The 19,000-nt window shown below is 42.0% G+C and overlaps 1 protein-coding gene across 2 annotated transcripts; it reads right to left on the bottom strand.

Annotated features, from left to right (window-relative positions):
* Positions 1-10,525: 10,525 nt before the first annotated feature.
* Positions 10,526-15,336, bottom strand: LOC117650663. 2 transcript variants are annotated; one of them, XM_034394224.1, is made up of 5 exons: positions 14,830-15,336; positions 14,429-14,635; positions 11,348-11,521; positions 11,017-11,224; positions 10,526-10,657 (listed from the first exon to the last, which is right to left on the bottom strand). In XM_034394224.1, the coding sequence occupies exons 1-4, from the start codon at positions 14,925-14,927 to the stop codon at positions 11,170-11,172; spliced, it is 534 nt and encodes a 177-aa protein (XP_034250115.1). In that variant the 5' UTR covers positions 14,928-15,336; the 3' UTR covers positions 10,526-10,657; positions 11,017-11,169. The 2 variants fall into 2 exon arrangements, with proteins under 2 accessions (XP_034250115.1, XP_034250116.1); XM_034394225.1 differs by lacking the exon at positions 10,526-10,657 and having other exon boundaries at positions 11,110-11,224; positions 11,344-11,521; positions 14,830-15,335.
* Between the last annotated feature and the right edge of the window lie 3,664 nt (positions 15,337-19,000).

Here is a 19,000-nt window from a genome sequence, read left to right as displayed (position 1 = left end):
GGGAGGAAGAGAGTGGATATGAAAGTGATAACGAAACTAATAATGAAATTAAAGAGTGTCCATGTCGAGCAGTCAACATAGCAAATGGGACAGAACATCTGAATTTAACTGAGCATGAAATAGAAAATTTCCATGATGCAGAGTACAAGTTGCCAGAAAAAGAACCCATTCCAGAAAATATGCCATTACCTGCAGACTTAGATGCCATGATCAAAGCCACTGCCTTGCCACCAGAACAGAAGGTAGAAGTAGAAAAACTCATTCGCAGACACCACGATGTATTTGCACCAGACAACTTCACATTTGGTCGATGCCCATGGATGAAATTCAGGATAGACACCGGCGACCATCCACCCATCAAACAAAACGCACGTCCAGTACCCCTGCATTACAGAAAAGAAGTGTATGAGACATTTATGAAATACTTAAAAATGGGAGCCATCAAACCAAGCCAGTCTGCTTGGGCGTCACCCATTCTCTGTGTCCTTAAAAAGACTGGAGAAGTTAGAGTTTGTGTAGACTACAGAGCACTCAATGCTATCACTAGAGTTCCAGCAGCACCAATACCCAGAACGCAGGAAATACTACAAAATTTAGGGGGACACAAAATGTATCACACCTTTGACTTAGCACACGGGTACCACAATTTAGAAGTGCACCCTGACGACCAACCCAAAACGGCCATCATTTTACCAGAAGATTTGGGACTACCACACAGACAGTTTGAATACACTCGATTAAGTTTTGGGCTCTCTGCAGCCCCAGGGGCATTCCAGCAAGTCACGGACAGACTGGTCACACCAGCCTTGGAACCCAACAAGCACAATGATTTAGGAAATACTGTATCTGTTTACCTGGATGATGTCTGCATAGCAGGAGACAACTTTGAACAAATGTTGCAACGGCTGGAAGCTTTCCTCAATAGAGTCAGGGCTGGAGGGTTCCTCCTCAAAGCCAAAAAGTGTGAGTTGTTCCAAAGGGAGATTTCCTTCCTGGGACACATCCTGTCTGAAACAGGAATAAAAGTAGATTCAAATAAAATCGATAAAATCATTCATTGGCCACAGCCAAATGACAGTTCAGAATTAAAGTCATGGCTTGGTCTAGCCGCCTACTATGGCAAGTACGTACCTCATATGGCCAGCAAGGTTTCACCCTTGTACCGCCTACTCAGAAAAGGAGTCCACTTTGATTGGACGCCTTATTGTCAGGAAGCTTTTGACTCTGTCAAAACAGCTCTCACCACTGCGCCAGTCCTTGGTTCTCCAGATGTGGTTAAAGGACCATTCACGTTGACTTGTGATGCCAGCCTCACTGGTCTAGGAGCAGTCCTAACACAAGAACAAGACGGCAATGAAGTAACAATAGCTTATTGGTCTAAAACATTAACCCCAGCACAGAGAAATTACTGTGTCACTCATAGGGAGCTCCTAGCATTGGTAGAGTCAGTAAAAGCCTTCAATCATTATCTAGCAGGAGCACCCTTCATAGTAAAATCAGATCACGCAGCCTTACAGTGGCTCAAAAATTTCAAAAACCCTACTGGCATGTTAGCAAGATGGTTGGAAAAGTTGTCTCCATACAAATTCACAGTTGTACATGAAAAAGGCACTAACATCAGTCATGCAGATGCACTAAGTAGACGGCCAGACAGGCCATGTGAACCTAACTGCAAAAAGTGCACAAAAATTGAAGCTAAAGATGCAGCGGCTTACCTCATCAGCTCAGCTCTCATAACTTGGCCAACCCACATTGCCAGAGAAGGTTCAAAATACAACAAATCGACGCAGAATGATTTGTTCCAAAATGTTCCAGAATTGTTCCAATTTGTTCCTCAACGAGGGCGGCTCCAGGCTCGTTATCGTTTTTCGATAACAAGCTGGCCAGCTTCAAACCAGTAAAAATGCACAAATCGACCCGGAAAAAGTGCAGTTCTTCTTAAAAACGTTTGTTCCAAAATGTTCCACCATCGTTTCACGGCCACCGATAACTCAAATGCATTTTTCGAAAAACAGTTGTTTTGTTGGGTTGGCGAACTTCCAAAACACAAACCTGCGTAAACAGGAGTGAAAATGATGCTGATCGCCTCAGAATCGTTTGTTCCGAAATGTTCCACCATCGTTTCACGGCCACCGATAACACAATTGCGTTTTTCGAAAAACAGTTGTTTTGTTGGGTTGGCGAACTTCCAAAACACAAACCCGCGAAAAAAGGGGTGAAAATAATGCATATGGCCTCAGAATCGTTTGTTCCGAAATGTTCCACCATCGTTTCACGGCCACCGATAACTCAAATGTGATTTTCGAAAAACGGTTGTTTTGTTGGGTTGGCAAACTTCGAAAATACAAATCTGCGCAAAAAGAGTTGGAAACAACGCAGTTCGCCTTAGAAACGTTTGTTCCGAAATGTTCCACCATCGTTTCAAGGCCACCGATAACACAATTGCGTTTTCCGAAAAACGTTTGTTTTGTTGGGTTGGCGAACTTCCAAATAAAAAACCTGCGTAAACAGGGGTGAAAATAATGCTGATCGCCTCAGAATCGTTTGTTCCGAAATGTTCCACCATCGTTTCACGGCCACCGATAACTCAAATGCGTTTTTCGAAAAACGGTTGTTTTGTTGGGTTGGCGAACTTCGTAAATACAAATATGCGCAAAAAGAGTTGGAAACAACGCGGTTGGCCTCAGAATCGTTTGTTCCAAAATGTTCCACCATCGTTTCACGGCCACCCATAAATGAAATGCGTTTTTCGAAAAACAGTTGTTTTGTTGGGTTGGCGAACTTCGTAAATACAAATCTGCGCAAAAAGAGTTGGAAACAACGCGTTTCGCCTCAGAATCGTTTGTTCCAAAATTTTTCACCATCGTTTCACGGCCACCGATAAATGTAATGTGTTTTTCGAAAAACGGTTGTTTCGTTGGGTTGGCGAACTTCGTAAATACAAATCTGCGCAAAAAGAGTTGGAAACAACGCAGTTTGCCTTAGATACGTTTGTTCCGAAATGTTCCACCATCGTTTCAAGGCCACCGATAACACAATTGCGTTTTCCGAAAAACGTTTGTTTTGTTGGGTTGGCGAACTTCTAAAATACAAACCCGCGTATAAAGGGGTGAAAATAATGCTTATGGCCTCAGGATCGTTTGTTTCAAAATGTTCCAACATCGTTTCAAGGCCACCGATAACACAAATGCGTTTTCCGAAAAACGTTTGTTTTGTTGGGTTGGCGAACTTCCAAATAACAAACCTGCGTAAACAGGGGTGAAAATGATGCTTATGGCCTCAGAATCGTTTGTTCCGAAATGTTCCACTATCGTTTCAAGGCCACCGATAACACAATTGCGTTTTTCGAAAAACGGTTGTTATGTTGGGTTGGCGAACTTTCAAAATACAAACCCGCGTAAAATGGGGTGAAAATAATGCTTATGGCCTCAGGATCGTTTGTTCCAAAATGTTCCACTATCGTTCCAAGGCCACCGATAACACAATTGTGTTTTTCGAAAAACGGTTGTTATGTTGGGTTGGCGAACTTCCAAAATACAATTCCGCGCAAAGAGAGTTGGGAACAACGCGGTTCGCCTAAGAAACGTTTGTTCCAAAATGTTCCACCAACGTTTCACGGCCACCGATAACACAATTGCGTTTTTCGAAAAACGGTTTTTTTGTTGGGTTGGCGAACTTCTTAAAAACAAACCCGCGTAAAAAAGTTGAAAATAATGCAAATGGCCTCAGAATCGTTTGTTCCAAAATATTCCACCAACGTTTTGCGGCTGCTGACTTTTAAAGGCCTTCTCCGAGGTAAGCCTTAAAATCATGCGTTGGAGGACTTGCCACTACAAAATTTCTAAGAGAAGGGTTTAATGCGGTGCTGTTCTCTTTAGTGTTTTATGTTCTTAGAGGACCTTCTATAGTATGACGGCTTGCAGAATTCCAAAGCCGTCCAGAATTTAAGGGCAGTAAGTATGAACTTATGGAGTTGCCTGTTTAATTCCCTAATAAATTGACTTTTATGAGCTGCAGGCTGCCTTAGATACATTGGTCCTAAAATGTTCCATTTTTGTTTTGCAGATTTTACCTATGAAAAGGAGTTTAACAGAACACCTTGGTAAGTATAGGTTGGCGGATTTTTCGGTACAAAATCCTAACATTGTTACTTCAAATTGGTGCAGGTCACCTTGGATACGTTTGTTCCACCAACGTTTTGCGGCTGCTTCCTTTGCAAGGCCTTTTTCGAGGAAAGCCTTATAATTATGTGCTGGCGGACTTGTCACTGCAAAATCCTGGAAAAGTGAATTGAAAATAGTGCTTGTCGCCTGAGAGACGTTCGCTTGAAAATATTTCATCATTGTGTACCACTTTTTTACCCAAGTGTTGATACATACATTTATGGAATCACGCTTTAATATCTGACTTGTAAATCACATCCGATCGTAAAAAATCAGAAATGTGTTGCTTAGAATTACCAATTGTTTACTTCTGTTACAGTTGCTGTGTAATAAGAGTAGGAACTGTCAAACATTTTTAACATGCAAACGCGATAAAAGTAACTGTAGGAGCTCTTTATTATTGTGATTAAGCTACGAATCATTTCACCCTGTTAATTATAGGACTACATAACTATGTGAGGTTAAAGTTGTAAATTACATTACGAATCAATAGAAAATAAGGCACATTCTGACTTAAGTGTTAGACAACACATAATATCACGCTTGTTAATCAGTCAAACTAAATCAGATCCGATTGACATGAATCAGCATTAGGATGTTAAGAACTACAAATTGCAAACTACGTTAACAATTGCATTTTAATACAGGTGGGAAAAAACAAACTTTCTTAACATGCAGGCGTGATAAAAGATTGTAAGAACTATTTGTTATTGTAACAAAGCTACGAATGAACTAAACCGGTTATTTTGGGGGCTAAGAAGAGGTTCAAATTGGAAATTACAATACAAATCAATGGAAAATGGGGCACATTCTGACTTATGTGTTGTACAACACATAATATCACGCTTGTTAATCAGTCAAACTAAATCAGATCCGATTGACATAAATCAGCATTAGGATGTTTCGGATAACAAATTGCGAACTACGTTTACAATTCATTTTAATACAGGCGGGAAAAACCAAACTTTCTTAACATGCAGGCGTGATAAAAGATTGTAAGAACTATTTGTTTTTGTAACAAAGCTACGAATTAACTAACCCGGTTAATTTTAGGACTAATGAGAGGTTAAAATTGGAAATTAAAATACAAATCAATGGAAAATGGGGCACATTATGACTTATGTGTTGGACAACGCAAAATATCACGCTAGTTGATGAGTCAAACTAAATCAGATCCGATTGACATGAATCAGCATTAGGATGTTTAGAATTACAAATTGCAAACTACGTTAATCATTGCATTTTAATGCAAGTGGGAAAAACCAAACTTTCTTAACATGCAGGCGTGATAAAAGATTGTAAGAACTATTTGTTATTGTAACAAAGCTACGAATGAACTAAACCGGTTAATTTTAGGTATAATAAGAAGTTAAATTTGGAAATTAAAATACAAATCAATGGATAATGGGGCACATTCTGACTTATGTGTTGGACAACACAATATCACGCTAGTTTATCAGTCAAACTAAATCAGATCCGATTGACATGAATTAGGATGTTTAGAATTACAAATTGCAAACTACGTTAACCATTGCATTTTAATACAGGTGGGAAAAACCAAACTTTCTTAACATGCAGGCGTGATAAAATATTGTACGAACTGTTTGTTATTGTAACAAAGCTACGATTCAACTAACCCGGTTAATTTTAGTCCTAATGAGAGGTAAAAATTGGAAATAACAATACAAATCAATGGAAAATGGGTCACATTCTGACTTAATTATTGTACAACACATAATATCACGCTAGTTTATCAGTCAAACTAAATCAGATCCGATTGACATGAATCAGCATTAGGATGTTTAGAATTACAAATTGCAAACTACGTTAATCATTGCATTTTAATGCAGGTGGGAAAAACCAAACTTTCTTAACATGCAGGCGTGATAAAAGATTGTAAGAACTGTTTGTTATTGTAACAAAGCTACGAATGAACTAACCCGGTTAATTTTAGGACTAATGAGAGGTTAAAATTGGAAATTAAAATACAAATCAATGGAAAATGGGGCACATTATGACTTATGTGTTGGACAACGCAAAATATCACGCTAGTTGATGAGTCAAACTAAATCAGATCCGATTGACATGAATCAGCATTAGGATGTTTAGAATTACAAATTGCAAACTACGTTAATCATTGCATTTTAATGCAAGTGGGAAAAACCAAACTTTCTTAACATGCAGGCGTGATAAAAGATTGTAAGAACTATTTGTTATTGTAACAAAGCTACGAATGAACTAAACCGGTTAATTTTAGGTATAATAAGAAGTTAAATTTGGAAATTAAAATACAAATCAATGGATAATGGGGCACATTCTGACTTATGTGTTGGACAACACAATATCACGCTAGTTTATCAGTCAAACTAAATCAGATCCAATTGACATGAATTAGGATGTTTAGAATTACAAATTGCAAACTACGTTAACCATTGCATTTTAATACAGGTGGGAAAAACCAAACTTTCTTAACATGCAGGCGTGATAAAATATTGTACGAACTGTTTGTTATTGTAACAAAGCTACGATTCAACTAACCCGGTTAATTTTAGTACTAATGAGAGGTTAAAATTGGAAATAACAATACAAATCAATGGAAAATGGGTCACATTCTGACTTAATTATTGTACAACACATAATATCACGCTAGTTTATCAGTCAAACTAAATCAGATCCGATTGACATGAATCAGCATTAGGATGTTTAGAATTACAAATTGCAAACTACGTTAATCATTGCATTTTAATGCAGGTGGGAAAAACCAAACTTTCTTAACATGCAGGCGTGATAAAAGATTGTAAGAACTGTCGATTAGCATTATTTTCACCCCTGTGTACGCAGGTTTGTTATTTGGAAGTTCGCTAACCCAACAGACAACTGTTTTTCCAAAAACGCAATTGTGTTATCGGTGGCCTTGAAACGATGGTGGAACATTTTGGAACAAACGATTCTGAGGCGAACCGCGTTGTTTCCAACTTTTTTTGCGCAGATTTGTATATTTGAAGTTTGCCAACCCAACAAAAAAACCGTTTTTCGAAAAACACATTTCATTTATCGGTGGCCGTGGAACGACGGTGGAACAATTCGGAACAAACGATTCTGAGGCGATTAGCATTATTTTCACCCCTGTTTACGCAGGTTTGTTATTTGGAAGTTCGCCAACCCAACAGACAACTGTCTTTCCAAAAAGGCAATTGTGTTATCGGTGGCAGTGAAACGATGGCGGAACATTTTGGAACAAACGATTCTGAGGCGAACCGCGTTGTTTCCAACTCTTTTGGCGCAGATTTGTATTTACGAAGTTCGCCAACCCAACAAAACAACCGTTTTTCGAAAAACACATTACATTTATCGGTGGCCTTGACACGATGTTGGAACATTTTGGAACAAACCATCCTGAGGCCATAAGCATTATTTTCACCCCATTTTACGCGGGTTTGTATTTTGGAAGTTAGCCAACCCAACGAAACAACTGTTTTTCCAAAAACGCAATTGTGTTGTCGGTGGCCTTGAAACGATGGTGGAACATTTTGGAACAAACGATTCTGAGGCGAACCGCGTTGTTTCCAACTTTTTTTGCGCAGATTTGTATATTTGAAGTTTGCCAACCCAACAAAAAAACCGTTTTTCGAAAAACACATTTTATTTATCGGTGGCCGTGGAACGACGGTGGAACAATTCGGAACAAACGATTCTGAGGCGATTAGCATTATTTTCACCCCTGTTTACGCAGGTTTGTTATTTGGAAGTTCGCCAACCCAACAGACAACTGTCTTTCCAAAAAGGCAATTGTGTTATCGGTGGCCGTGAAACGATGGCGGAACATTTTGGAACAAACGATTCTGAGGCGAACCACGTTGTTTCCAACTCTTTTTGCGCAGATTTGTATTTTCGAAGTTCGCCAACCCAACAAAACAACCGTTTTTCGAAAAACGCATTTGTGTTATCGGTGGCCGTGAAACGACGGTGGAACATTTCGGAACAAACGTTTCTTAGGCGAACCGCGTTGTTTCCAACTCTTTTGGCGCAGATTTGTATTTACGAAGTTCGCCAACCCAACAAAACAACCGTTTTTCGAAAAACACATTCCATTTATCGGTGGCCTTGACACGATGTTGGAACATTTTGGAACAAACCATCCTGAGGCCATAAGCATTATTTTCACCCCATTTTACGCGGGTTTGTATTTTGGAAGTTAGCCAACCCAACGAAACAACTGTTTTTCCAAAAACGCAATTGTGTTATCGGTGGCCTTGAAACGATGGTGGAACATTTTGGAACAAACGATTCTGAGGCGAACCGCGTTGTTTCCAACTTTTTTTGCGCAGATTTGTATATTTGAAGTTTGCCAACCCAACAAAAAAACCGTTTTTCGAAAAACACATTTCATTTATCGGTGGCCGTGGAACGACGGTGGAACAATTCGGAACAAACGATTCTGAGGCGATTAGCATTTTTTTTACCCCTGTTTACGCAGGTTTGTTATTTGGAAGTTCGCCAACCCAACAGACAACTGTCTTTCCAAAAAGGCAATTGTGTTATCGGTGGCAGTGAAACGATGGCGGAACATTTTGGAACAAACGATTCTGAGGCGAACCGCGTTGTTTCCAACTCTTTTGGCGCAGATTTGTATTTACGAAGTTCGCCAACCCAAAAAAACAACCGTTTTTCGAAAAACACATTACATTTATCGGTGGCCTTGACACGATGTTGGAACATTTTGGAACAAACCATCCTGAGGCCATAAGCATTATTTTCACCCCATTTTACGCGGGTTTGTATTTTGGAAGTTAGCCAACCCAACGAAACAACTGTTTTTCCAAAAACGCAATTGTGTTATCGGTGGCCTTGAAACGATGGTGGAACATTTTGGAACAAACGATTCTGAGGCGAACCGCGTTGTTTCCAACTTTTTTTGCGCAGATTTGTATATTTGAAGTTTGCCAACCCAACAAAAAAACCGTTTTTCGAAAAACACATTTTATTTATCGGTGGCCGTGGAACGACGGTGGAACAATTCGGAACAAACGATTCTGAGGCGATTAGCATTATTTTCACCCCTGTTTACGCAGGTTTGTTATCTGGAAGTTCGCCAACCCAACAGACAACTGTCTTTCCAAAAAGGCAATTGTGTTATCGGTGGCCGTGAAACGATGGCGGAACATTTTGGAACAAACGATTCTGAGGCGAACCGCGTTGTTTCCAACTTTTTTTGCGCAGATTTGTATATTTGAAGTTTGCCAACCCAACAAAAAAACCGTTTTTCGAAAAACACATTTTATTTATCGGTGGCCGTGGAACGACGGTGGAACAATTCGGAACAAACGATTCTGAGGCGATTAGCATTATTTTCACCCCTGTTTACGCAGGTTTGTTATTTGGAAGTTCGCCAACCCAACAGACAACTGTCTTTCCAAAAAGGCAATTGTGTTATCGGTGGCCGTGAAACGATGGCGGAACATTTTGGAACAAACGATTCTGAGGCGAACCGCGTTGTTTCCAACTCTTTTTGCGCAGATTTGTATTTTCGAAGTTCGCCAACCCAACAAAACAACCGTTTTTCGAAAAACGCATTTCATTTATCGGTGGCCGTGAAACGATGGTGGAACATTTCGGAACAAACGATTCTGAGGCCATATGCATTATTTTCACCCCTTTTTACGCGGGTTTGTGTTTTGGAAGTTCGCCAACCCAACAAAACAACTGTTTTTCGAAAAACGCAACTGTGTTATCGGTGGCCTTGAAACGATGGTGGAACATTTCGGGACAAACGATTCTGAGGCGATCAGCATCATTTTCACTCCTGTTTACGCAGGTTTGTGTTTTGGAAGTTCGCCAACCCAACAAAACAACTGTTTTGCGAAAAACGCAATTGTGTTATCGGTGGCCGTGAAACGAAGGTGGAACATTTTGGAACAAACGATTCTGAAACGAACCGCGTTGTTTCCAACTCTTTTGGCGCAGATTTGTATTTTCGAAGTTCGCCAACCCAACAAAACAACTGTTTTTCGAAAAACGCATTTGAGTTATCGGTGGCCGTGAAACGATGGTGGAACATTTTGGAACAAACGTTTTTAAGAAGAACTGCACTTTTTCCGGGTCGATTTGTGCATTTTTACTGGTTTGAAGCTGGCCAGCTTGTTATCGAAAAACGATAACGAGCCTGGAGCCGCCCTCGTTGAGGAACAAATTGGAACAATTGTAGAACATTTTGGAACAAATCATTCTGCGTCGATTTGTTGTATTTTGAACCTTCTCTGGCAATGTGGGTTGGCCAACTTCAGGGAGGTCATCAGCTCCACTCTTGTGGAAGGGTTGACAATCCAGGAAATTCTCACATCAGTTCTTCAGGCCCCCAACACAGCACCAGTCGTGCACCCAATCAGCTTGGAAGGGAAGTTCTCCTCTCCACTGGCCAGACAAATCGAAGAGTGGTACCGAGTCAAACGAGACTTCCACTCGAACACAGACAAAACATTCCCCGGGCTGTGCACCTACAACAGAAACAACAAAACAATCATTAGTCTCATCGTCAAGGAAAAGATGGAGCACAGACCACACGTTAATGATGTAGAAATAGCATTAAACATCCTGAAAGCCTGGCTCATCAACAGAAACATCACCGAGTGGAATCTACCAGAGTTTGACTATTACAAAAGTCCAGAAAACAATTTAGAAATAATTCCACTACTCTACAAAGTATTCAAAGACACAAACATGACCATCAATATCTGTCACCACCACACCCAGCCAGACCCAACTAAGGTGAAAACTTGTGAAGAAAGTTGTCGCATTTGCCAAACAGTTGAGGAGAACAAAAGGGTCACAGAAATTCTACACACTGCAATCTCACCTGAAGGGGAAACACCACTAGAGATGGCATCACTGCAGAGAGCAGACAAAAACTTAGCCCCAATCATCGCAGCAGTAGAGAAAGGCCAGAAGCCTTCAAGATGTCATCAAGTTTGGGCGCAATACCTGAACACTTTGGCACCAATACAATTCCTTAACACTTCAAAAGGGAGTACTCTACAGGAGATTCGAGGACCCAACAGGAGACCCTGCAAAAGAAACACTCCAATTAATATTACCCAGAGCCAGTGTAAAATTCACAGTCAGGGAATACCATCAAAACTTGGGAGAAGGAAATCACTTTGGTGAAACAATGACACTCAATTACTTACGTAGGTTTTTCTGGTGGCCCAGAATGGCCGATGATGTAGCAGCACACATATCCAACTGCGACACTTGTCAAAGGTTCAAAAAACCGAGACACCCCATCAAAAATGCAGCACTCAAAATATTCAAGGAAGGAACACTCCATGGCAGGTGGCATGTAGATATTTGTGACAAAGTACCTAAAACAAAAGAAGGATACGAGTACATATTAGTGGCAATAGAGGCATTTTCAGGCTGGCCAGTTGTAGTCCCACTTGTTAATAACAGGAAAAGTAGCGATATACATCGGCAACTTTGGCCCGTCCCGTACATTAAGAAACGTACGAATTTCACCTATGTTTGACCCCGACGGAATTAAAACCTGAATCTGGGGTTAAAATTAATGTCATTTTCGTCATCAGCACCCTTAAAAACATCAGAAACAATGCAAAAACTCGAATAAAAAGAATGTTCAACAAGCTAGGGCCCACCCTTCCGTCGAACCGAGTTTTCCAGCTCCGCTTCGCTGCGCCCGGCAACTCGGTTCGACAGGGGGCCGGCCCAGCTTGGCCTGCCGGCGGCCTTTTCTCGGGCCTTCGGCCCTCGCATCAGACCCAACTTGGCCAGTCGAAGGCCCGGGCCTTCGGCCCGCTCGCATCACACACACCGTGAGCGGGTAAAGCAAAGTTATCGATGTACCATCGTGACTTAGGCCCGCCCTTCTATTCACAATATGCAATAGTCCTTACACTTTTTACTCCAACTGTCCTTCGAATATGCCCATTTCATTTGTCTCTTCGCCCTCATTCCGAAAATACCCATATTTGCCATGCTACTGCAACTCCTTGCAATAGAGGCACAGCAGGAGCGCAAAACGAGTCCGTCGCACTTTTTTCCCCTAACTCATGAAGGCGGGCTCCTGGACCCCCTTCCGACCCCTCGTTGAAGAGGTCTTGCCAAGACCTATCGAAAAATTAAGTAAAAATTTTCAGTCGGTCGACCCCCCTTTTTTTAAGATCCCGATGTGACTAATAGACGAAGTCGGGCTCCTGGACCCCCTTTCCGACCCCTCGTTGAAAAGGTCTTGCTGAGACCAATCGAAATCTGCAATAAATTTTTTTAGTCGGTCGACCCCCTTTTTTGAAGATCCTGATCTGGCCACCTTGTAAAAGCGGCCGATGGGGTCGGGACCAGGTCCATTCATCTTGTCTCGTCGCCCCGATTCCAAAAATACCCCTATGTGCGCTGCTAGCACCAATAATGGCGGAAATCCCCCTCCCGCTCATGTAAACCATGATGCACCTGCAGCAGCCCTTGTGCGACCCGGACGGGATTTGCACCACCGGATTATTTGTTTGGAAGGTACTCCTGAAGTACCCTCCAAATCTGGTTACTCTAGCTCAACTCCTTCCTTGTACACAGACGCCAACAACAACAACAACAACAACAACAACACACAGACACAAAGGCAAATGCATAGGCCCTCCCCCTATTTTTGAATAGAAGGGCGGGCCAAAAAATACCCCGCTGGGATTTGAACCGGGTCCGAACTTCTCCGATTCGCTCAAAACTGGCACCATTGTTTTTTTCTCGTCGCCCCGGTTCCAAAAATACCCCTACATGCCCTCCTAGCTGCATCCGTTGCCGAGATCCTCCTCGACCCCATGTAGACCATGATGCACCTGCAGCAGCGCCCCCGGGGCTCGGATCGGATTTGCTGCCACCGGGCGGGTGATTCCGTGCGTAGGGGCCGTTTTAGCCACCTAAGAAAGTCAAGTAATCAATCCTGCTTGTTCGGCCGGAATTTGGCCTAGATGGCATCAATTGAACCCCAGGAAGACACTCTGAGCGTGGGCGAGCTAAAAGTTGACTTTCGTTTCCTCCCCCTATAAAATATGAAGAAATTAACTGAAAATATGACGGAAATTACGCTTCACGGAAATTACAAACAGGTGTTTCTGGCTCACTGCAACTGCATATCGCCACAGAAATATGCCATAAGTTTGGCACACTAGTTCGACGTCAAGACACATCTTTTCACGTGTAGGATGTCTTTCAAAACCCAATAGACGATGAGCGAGAGGGGCATACGGAAATTACACCAATTGTTACAACCCACCGATTTCACACACAACTTCCACTCGCACACTCAGCCCCCTCACTTTTTCACCACCGAAATTCGTTCATATGGTAAACAGACCGTGCTGATTCTGAATACGGTGGTGGTTTTGAGCAGGAAGCACTCCTAGTAGTTTTTTTGGTGCTTACTTTGAAACCGCTAAGGTAAAAGTCGGAGTACGGTGGACATTTAGTACGCGTTCTGAAAGTACAGTTCCAATCAATATACGATCTTCAAATTCAAGCAAGATAGTCACTATTAGTTAAAGATTTGATGGGTGTGTGTGGAATTCGAGGATTTGAATGGAACGCAGGGTTATAGAGCCGCAAAGTTGGTGTAAGGTGCGAATGGACATGACGGAACTTACAAAATCGCCCCTTTTGGCCCCTCTCCCGCGTCACATGTTAGCTTTGAAAGTCCGTATCCAAAGGGAACAAGCTATTCTAGTGCCAAACAAGATTCTTAAGTGTATAAATGGACTGCACTCGAATAAGTTCGCTCTGGGGAGGGTGTGGACACGAAAACGCCCTCTACGCGCGGAATCACCCGGGCGGTTCTTAGGGTCACCCAAGGAGGCTGCATACCAAATTTGGTCAAGATCGGACCACGGGAAGTCCTCGGACGAACGGACGGACGGACGGACGGACGGACGCACAGCAGGGATCATACTATATGCCCGTCCCTCCGTCATTTTTTTACAAAAAATGAACGGGACGGGCCAAAAATGATGCTAAAGAAATTGCAACTGCATTAATAACCCATGTTTTCTCAGTTTACGGAGCACCAGTCTCTATCCTTTCGGATCAAGGGACACCCTTTGAGTCGCAACTATTCCAGGAAATAATGGACTTGTACCAGATAAAGAAGTATCGAACAACAGCCTTTCACCCTTCAGCCAACGGAAAAGTGGAAAGGTGGATCAGAACCCTCAAGCAGCAGTTGGCAATGCTTGTAAATAAAGTCCAAAAAGAGTGGGTGAAATATTTACCTCACATAGCTCAGGCGTACAGGAACTTGCCAAATCCAGTCCACAAGTTCTCTCCGTATGAAATGATGTTTGGCACAACAATGAGGACTCCACTCACACTGAATCAAGGAAGCCCACCATGGACAAAGGACGTTGGAACCATGCCACAGCAAATCAGAGAGCGTCTGGACCAAATCCACGAACTGGTCAGGGAGATGCAGGAGTCGGCTGCAACAAAAATGAAACAACGATATGACAACACTGCAATGCTGACCCCATTCAAGACAGGAGACAGGGTCTATCTCTACAGACCAAGAGGGATCAAAGGAGTCTCCCCAAAGTTAACATCACCATGGGAAGGACCCTACACTGTACTGAATGTCTTAAACGACTGTAACGCAAGAATTCAGAAGGAAGCTCACCCATATACCATGATGATAGTCCACACCGACAGACTGGCAGCATATCCAAAATCCGAGGAAGAAACCCAAGCTGCATGGCTCACATACGTCTGAGTCATCCAATAACCAAAGACGACATGTCAACGGGCCAGCACGACTGACCAAAGGTGAAGGAAAGGGCAGCCTGGCCTTGTCCAGGTCTCCGGTATGGTCTGTGGCAATCACCGCCAGCCACCCGCTTGTGGTGCAGTTGTTGTGAAGCTTGCTGTCACAGAACCCGATGGTGAGCTCTCAACCTGACGGCGCTGCTGGTCGTGACTGAGCCGCTCCCGACGAAAACTCCACTTACATCCCGACCCGGTCACGGAACCAGGCCGGGAACGGAAGAGGCAACTTCCAGCCCAACTACGCCGGCGGGGCCGCACCAGGGGGCTATCCCCGACATAAAGCCGAGGCCTTTCCCTGGCAACGACCCCGGGCCCCCGTACACAAAGGGGCCCGCCGGTACCTGGTTCCACTGGCCAGATGGAAAAGACTGTCTCCCGGATCCCAAGCCTGAGAACAGCCCCCGAGACCCCGACACCACAATGATGCCGAGAGTCCCGCCCGGAAAGCCGTGAAACGGCAAAGGTTGGAACGTCCACCAACAGAACGCGGCGGATCTTCTTGAACCACTTGACCCACGACGTCGGTCACAGCTGGGCATCTTCCGGAACTCGAAAATCGGTGTCTTCAAGTTCAAACGTCCCGAGCAGCCACCCGAGTTCAATTCTTCACGGACGCACTCCAACCTTGTCAACAAACAGCTGCGAGGCACCGCCTGCTCGCAATCGGCACTCTGACGCCTCGGAAACAGTCGAGTCCACATAACCTGCAACAGGAGAACCAAGCATGAGTCGAACCGGCCATGGAAGCACCGCCTGCTATGACGAACCGGAAGCAACCGGCCGCCATCTTGTCCTTGCCCGCCATCTTATATCAAAGTCAAACTTGAATCTAAACCCAACTCATCTACTAAATCGGAAATCGGAAAACATCTGCAAAAATGGCCCCCCGAACTTGGATTGCTCGGAAAGGAACCAACGAAAAGGACCCCACCCACGAATTGAAGGATGGAAAGGTAAAAAAAACTTACCAAATACCCAAAACCAGCCACCACAAAGAATGGGCCAGGGAATCGCCACTTCAGCCAAAGGACACTCTAAAAATGGACACGGATAGGACTACGCCACTGAAACAAAATAATAAGCAAACTAAAGAAACCAAAACATCACCACTACGATGGGTCCTACAGAAAACAAACGATCTCCAAAGTACGAATAAAAAACGAACGATCTCCGAGGTCCGCGAGAAGAACGAACGATGTGTCAGGGCACGGATAAAAAACGTTCGAAGCGACAAATTGGTCTTTTCGAGATAGAGCATGATGAAAGTTTGTGGCATGTACATAATTCCCATGCTTCATGAAATAGATTTTTATGATGTATTTTGGAATACCCATACCTTAATGCGCTAGATTCGCACATCAGACCCTTTGGTACTGACACAAAAATATAATCGTATGTATTGAATCATGAAGTCAACATGCAGTGGTTTCATTACATCCTCAGTACGGTATCAAACAAATCAGAAAACAGGTACTTAATTGTTTTTGAGAAAGCCATGTGATTCAGGAGACTTGTGCATTTCAAAATTTGCCGCTGCCGTTAATGGTATGAGAAACCAGGCGGTCTAAAAATATGTTAGGTTAATGTTTTTGTTGTTATGTCATGTTGCAAATGATCCAAACATTACTAAGAAACTGCTTGGACTTTGATCATTTTAATTATGGATTACTTATTGCCCTGAAATCTGTTAGCAGTCACATCCTTAACATTCATTGTGTATTGTATGTTAGCTTAAACAATACTTATGCTTTTGCATCAATCAACATTGCTCCTGAATTTTTGGTTTTCCACTCTGCTTAGAGTCAGGTTTTACATTATAGCACAAATTTTTAAAAAATGTTCTCAAACAGAACTATCAAGAGTTTTATTTTGTTACATTGTTGTGGCTAGTTCTTATTATACATGTGTAACTGTTTCCGAGATGGTGTGCATGCATGTCACTCAGACTACTTTTTGTCTGACAGCTTCTGTAATTTTAGTTTCCTTTCTTGCAGGCAGTTTCACTTTTATAGCCCATCCCTCTGCAGACTGATTGATAGTTTACGGAACCACTCATAAAGAGTTCCGAAGTGATGCCAGTATTTGTGCTATGATCAACCAACGAGGAAGTGAGCCATGGTGGAGAACGATTTCAAAACAGATTCTTAATAAAGATATTTAAGTACTAACCAATAACATTCCAGAGAGTCCAGTTAGTTGTCCTTTCTTTTTCCAACTTAAGCTGACAATAAAGATAAGCATTTTATTGAGTTATTCTTTCTATTTATGCCCCATTCAAACTGGCTAGGGACAAATTGTTAATGAGATAAGGGCGCTTGCTCTCTGCCTTTTCTCAAACCTTTAGCAATCATCAATGTAATGAACTTCCCTTTTTAATAAACATATTTTCTTGTTTTCCTTAAAAATTCTTCTGAAGAGAATGTAAATTATAATGGGGTTAAAAGTAAGTAAAACTTTTTTCAAAATTAATTTTTTTATTATATCCAAGTAATACCTTCAAAGGCAACAAGGGATCAAACAATATGAACACAGAATTGGCTTTTTAATGCAATTAGGAACTGATAAATTAAGAGATCAAACAAAAACTAGAAATAAGATTAGTCAAGAAAAGACTGGAGCTACAAACAACTTAACATTTATTTACAGTACACGAATGCAGACATGTTTGACTTGGTCTACTATCACATCACAAAGAGTACACAAAAACTATAACACCTTCAAAAGCTACAATAAGGTAAGAAAATTTCTAGTTTTACATGAATGGCACACATACCAGAAATAGCTGATCAGAATGTCTCATTACAGTACACGAGCTAGTAGGAACTGAAGGAAAAATCAAGAGATCAAACATAAAAGAGAAATAAGATTGCAGTCGAGGACTAGAACAACTTAACGTTCACTTACAGTACACGAATGCAGACATGTTTGTCTTGGTCTACAATCACATCACAAAGAGTACACAAAGCTATAAATACCGTCAAAAGGCACAATAAAGTTCAAAACTTTCTAGTTTGTCATGACACATATACCAGAAATGGCTTTGGAAACTGACAAAGAAATCAAGAGGTCAAAAGTATTACACATAAGATTATAATCTAAAAAAGACTAACAACAAAAATAACATTTTCTTGGACAGTATACAATGAAGACATACTGGTCTTTGTGTATTATTACAAAAGAGTACACAAAGACTAAGAAAATAAGAGCTTCAAACACCACAATAAGGTGAGATAGTTCTAGTTTGACACAAAATGCACACTTATCAAAGCATTGAAAGTAACAAAGAAGTCAAGAGATCAAAGAACAAAAAATAAAATATGATATTAGTCTTGAAAGGACTAGTTCAACTATAAAAACCAATGTAAAAAATAAAAGTATTAAAGTTGCCTTAAACATAGCACAAAATTATCACAACAGCAATTGACTTTGTCACGACTAGATTTGACTAATTAATCGTAAGCTTCACTGTCTGTTGTGTCACCATCATCTTGGGCATCATCATCTTCATCACTTTCTTCTTCTTCATTTTCCACGGGATCATCCATATCCTCTTCATCATTTTCAAATATATCTTCAGTGTTCGTCACCTGGGGTTCTTCTTCTTCTTCATCTCCACTGCTGTCTGGCCCGTCAACATCCTGAGGCTCTGGGGCAAGAAGTGACTCATAGAAAGGTAGATGGGCTGCAGGAATCTTCTCATGTTTTACAAACCATCCCATTGACGCCTTCACTTTGGGCTTTAGCTTAAGCCTCCCAGTGTAGGCAACTTTTGGCTTGTATGTAGACCAGTTCACTTTTCGCCCAGGCCTCGGCACCAATATATTTGCCTCTCTTGGGTCCATCCGGAGATTCTTCTTTACATAGGCCTTGCCTGGGGCTGAACTTCTCATTTCGATTTCTCTCAATTTAGAGACATTCTGACTAGCCCAGTTAAACTGTTCAGCCAAAGGTCTAAATGTAAAGATATGCTGCCTCTTTACTTCAAAAACTTTGTAGAATGGCTGTTTTACTTTGGCTGTCTTGAT

The sequence above is a fragment of the Thrips palmi genome, unplaced genomic scaffold (assembly GCF_012932325.1).
Source record: "Thrips palmi isolate BJ-2018 unplaced genomic scaffold, TpBJ-2018v1 HiC_scaffold_5, whole genome shotgun sequence".
In the NCBI taxonomy this organism is placed as follows: Eukaryota; Metazoa; Arthropoda; class Insecta; order Thysanoptera; family Thripidae; genus Thrips; species Thrips palmi.
This window is presented reverse-complemented; position numbering and strand designations above follow the sequence as displayed.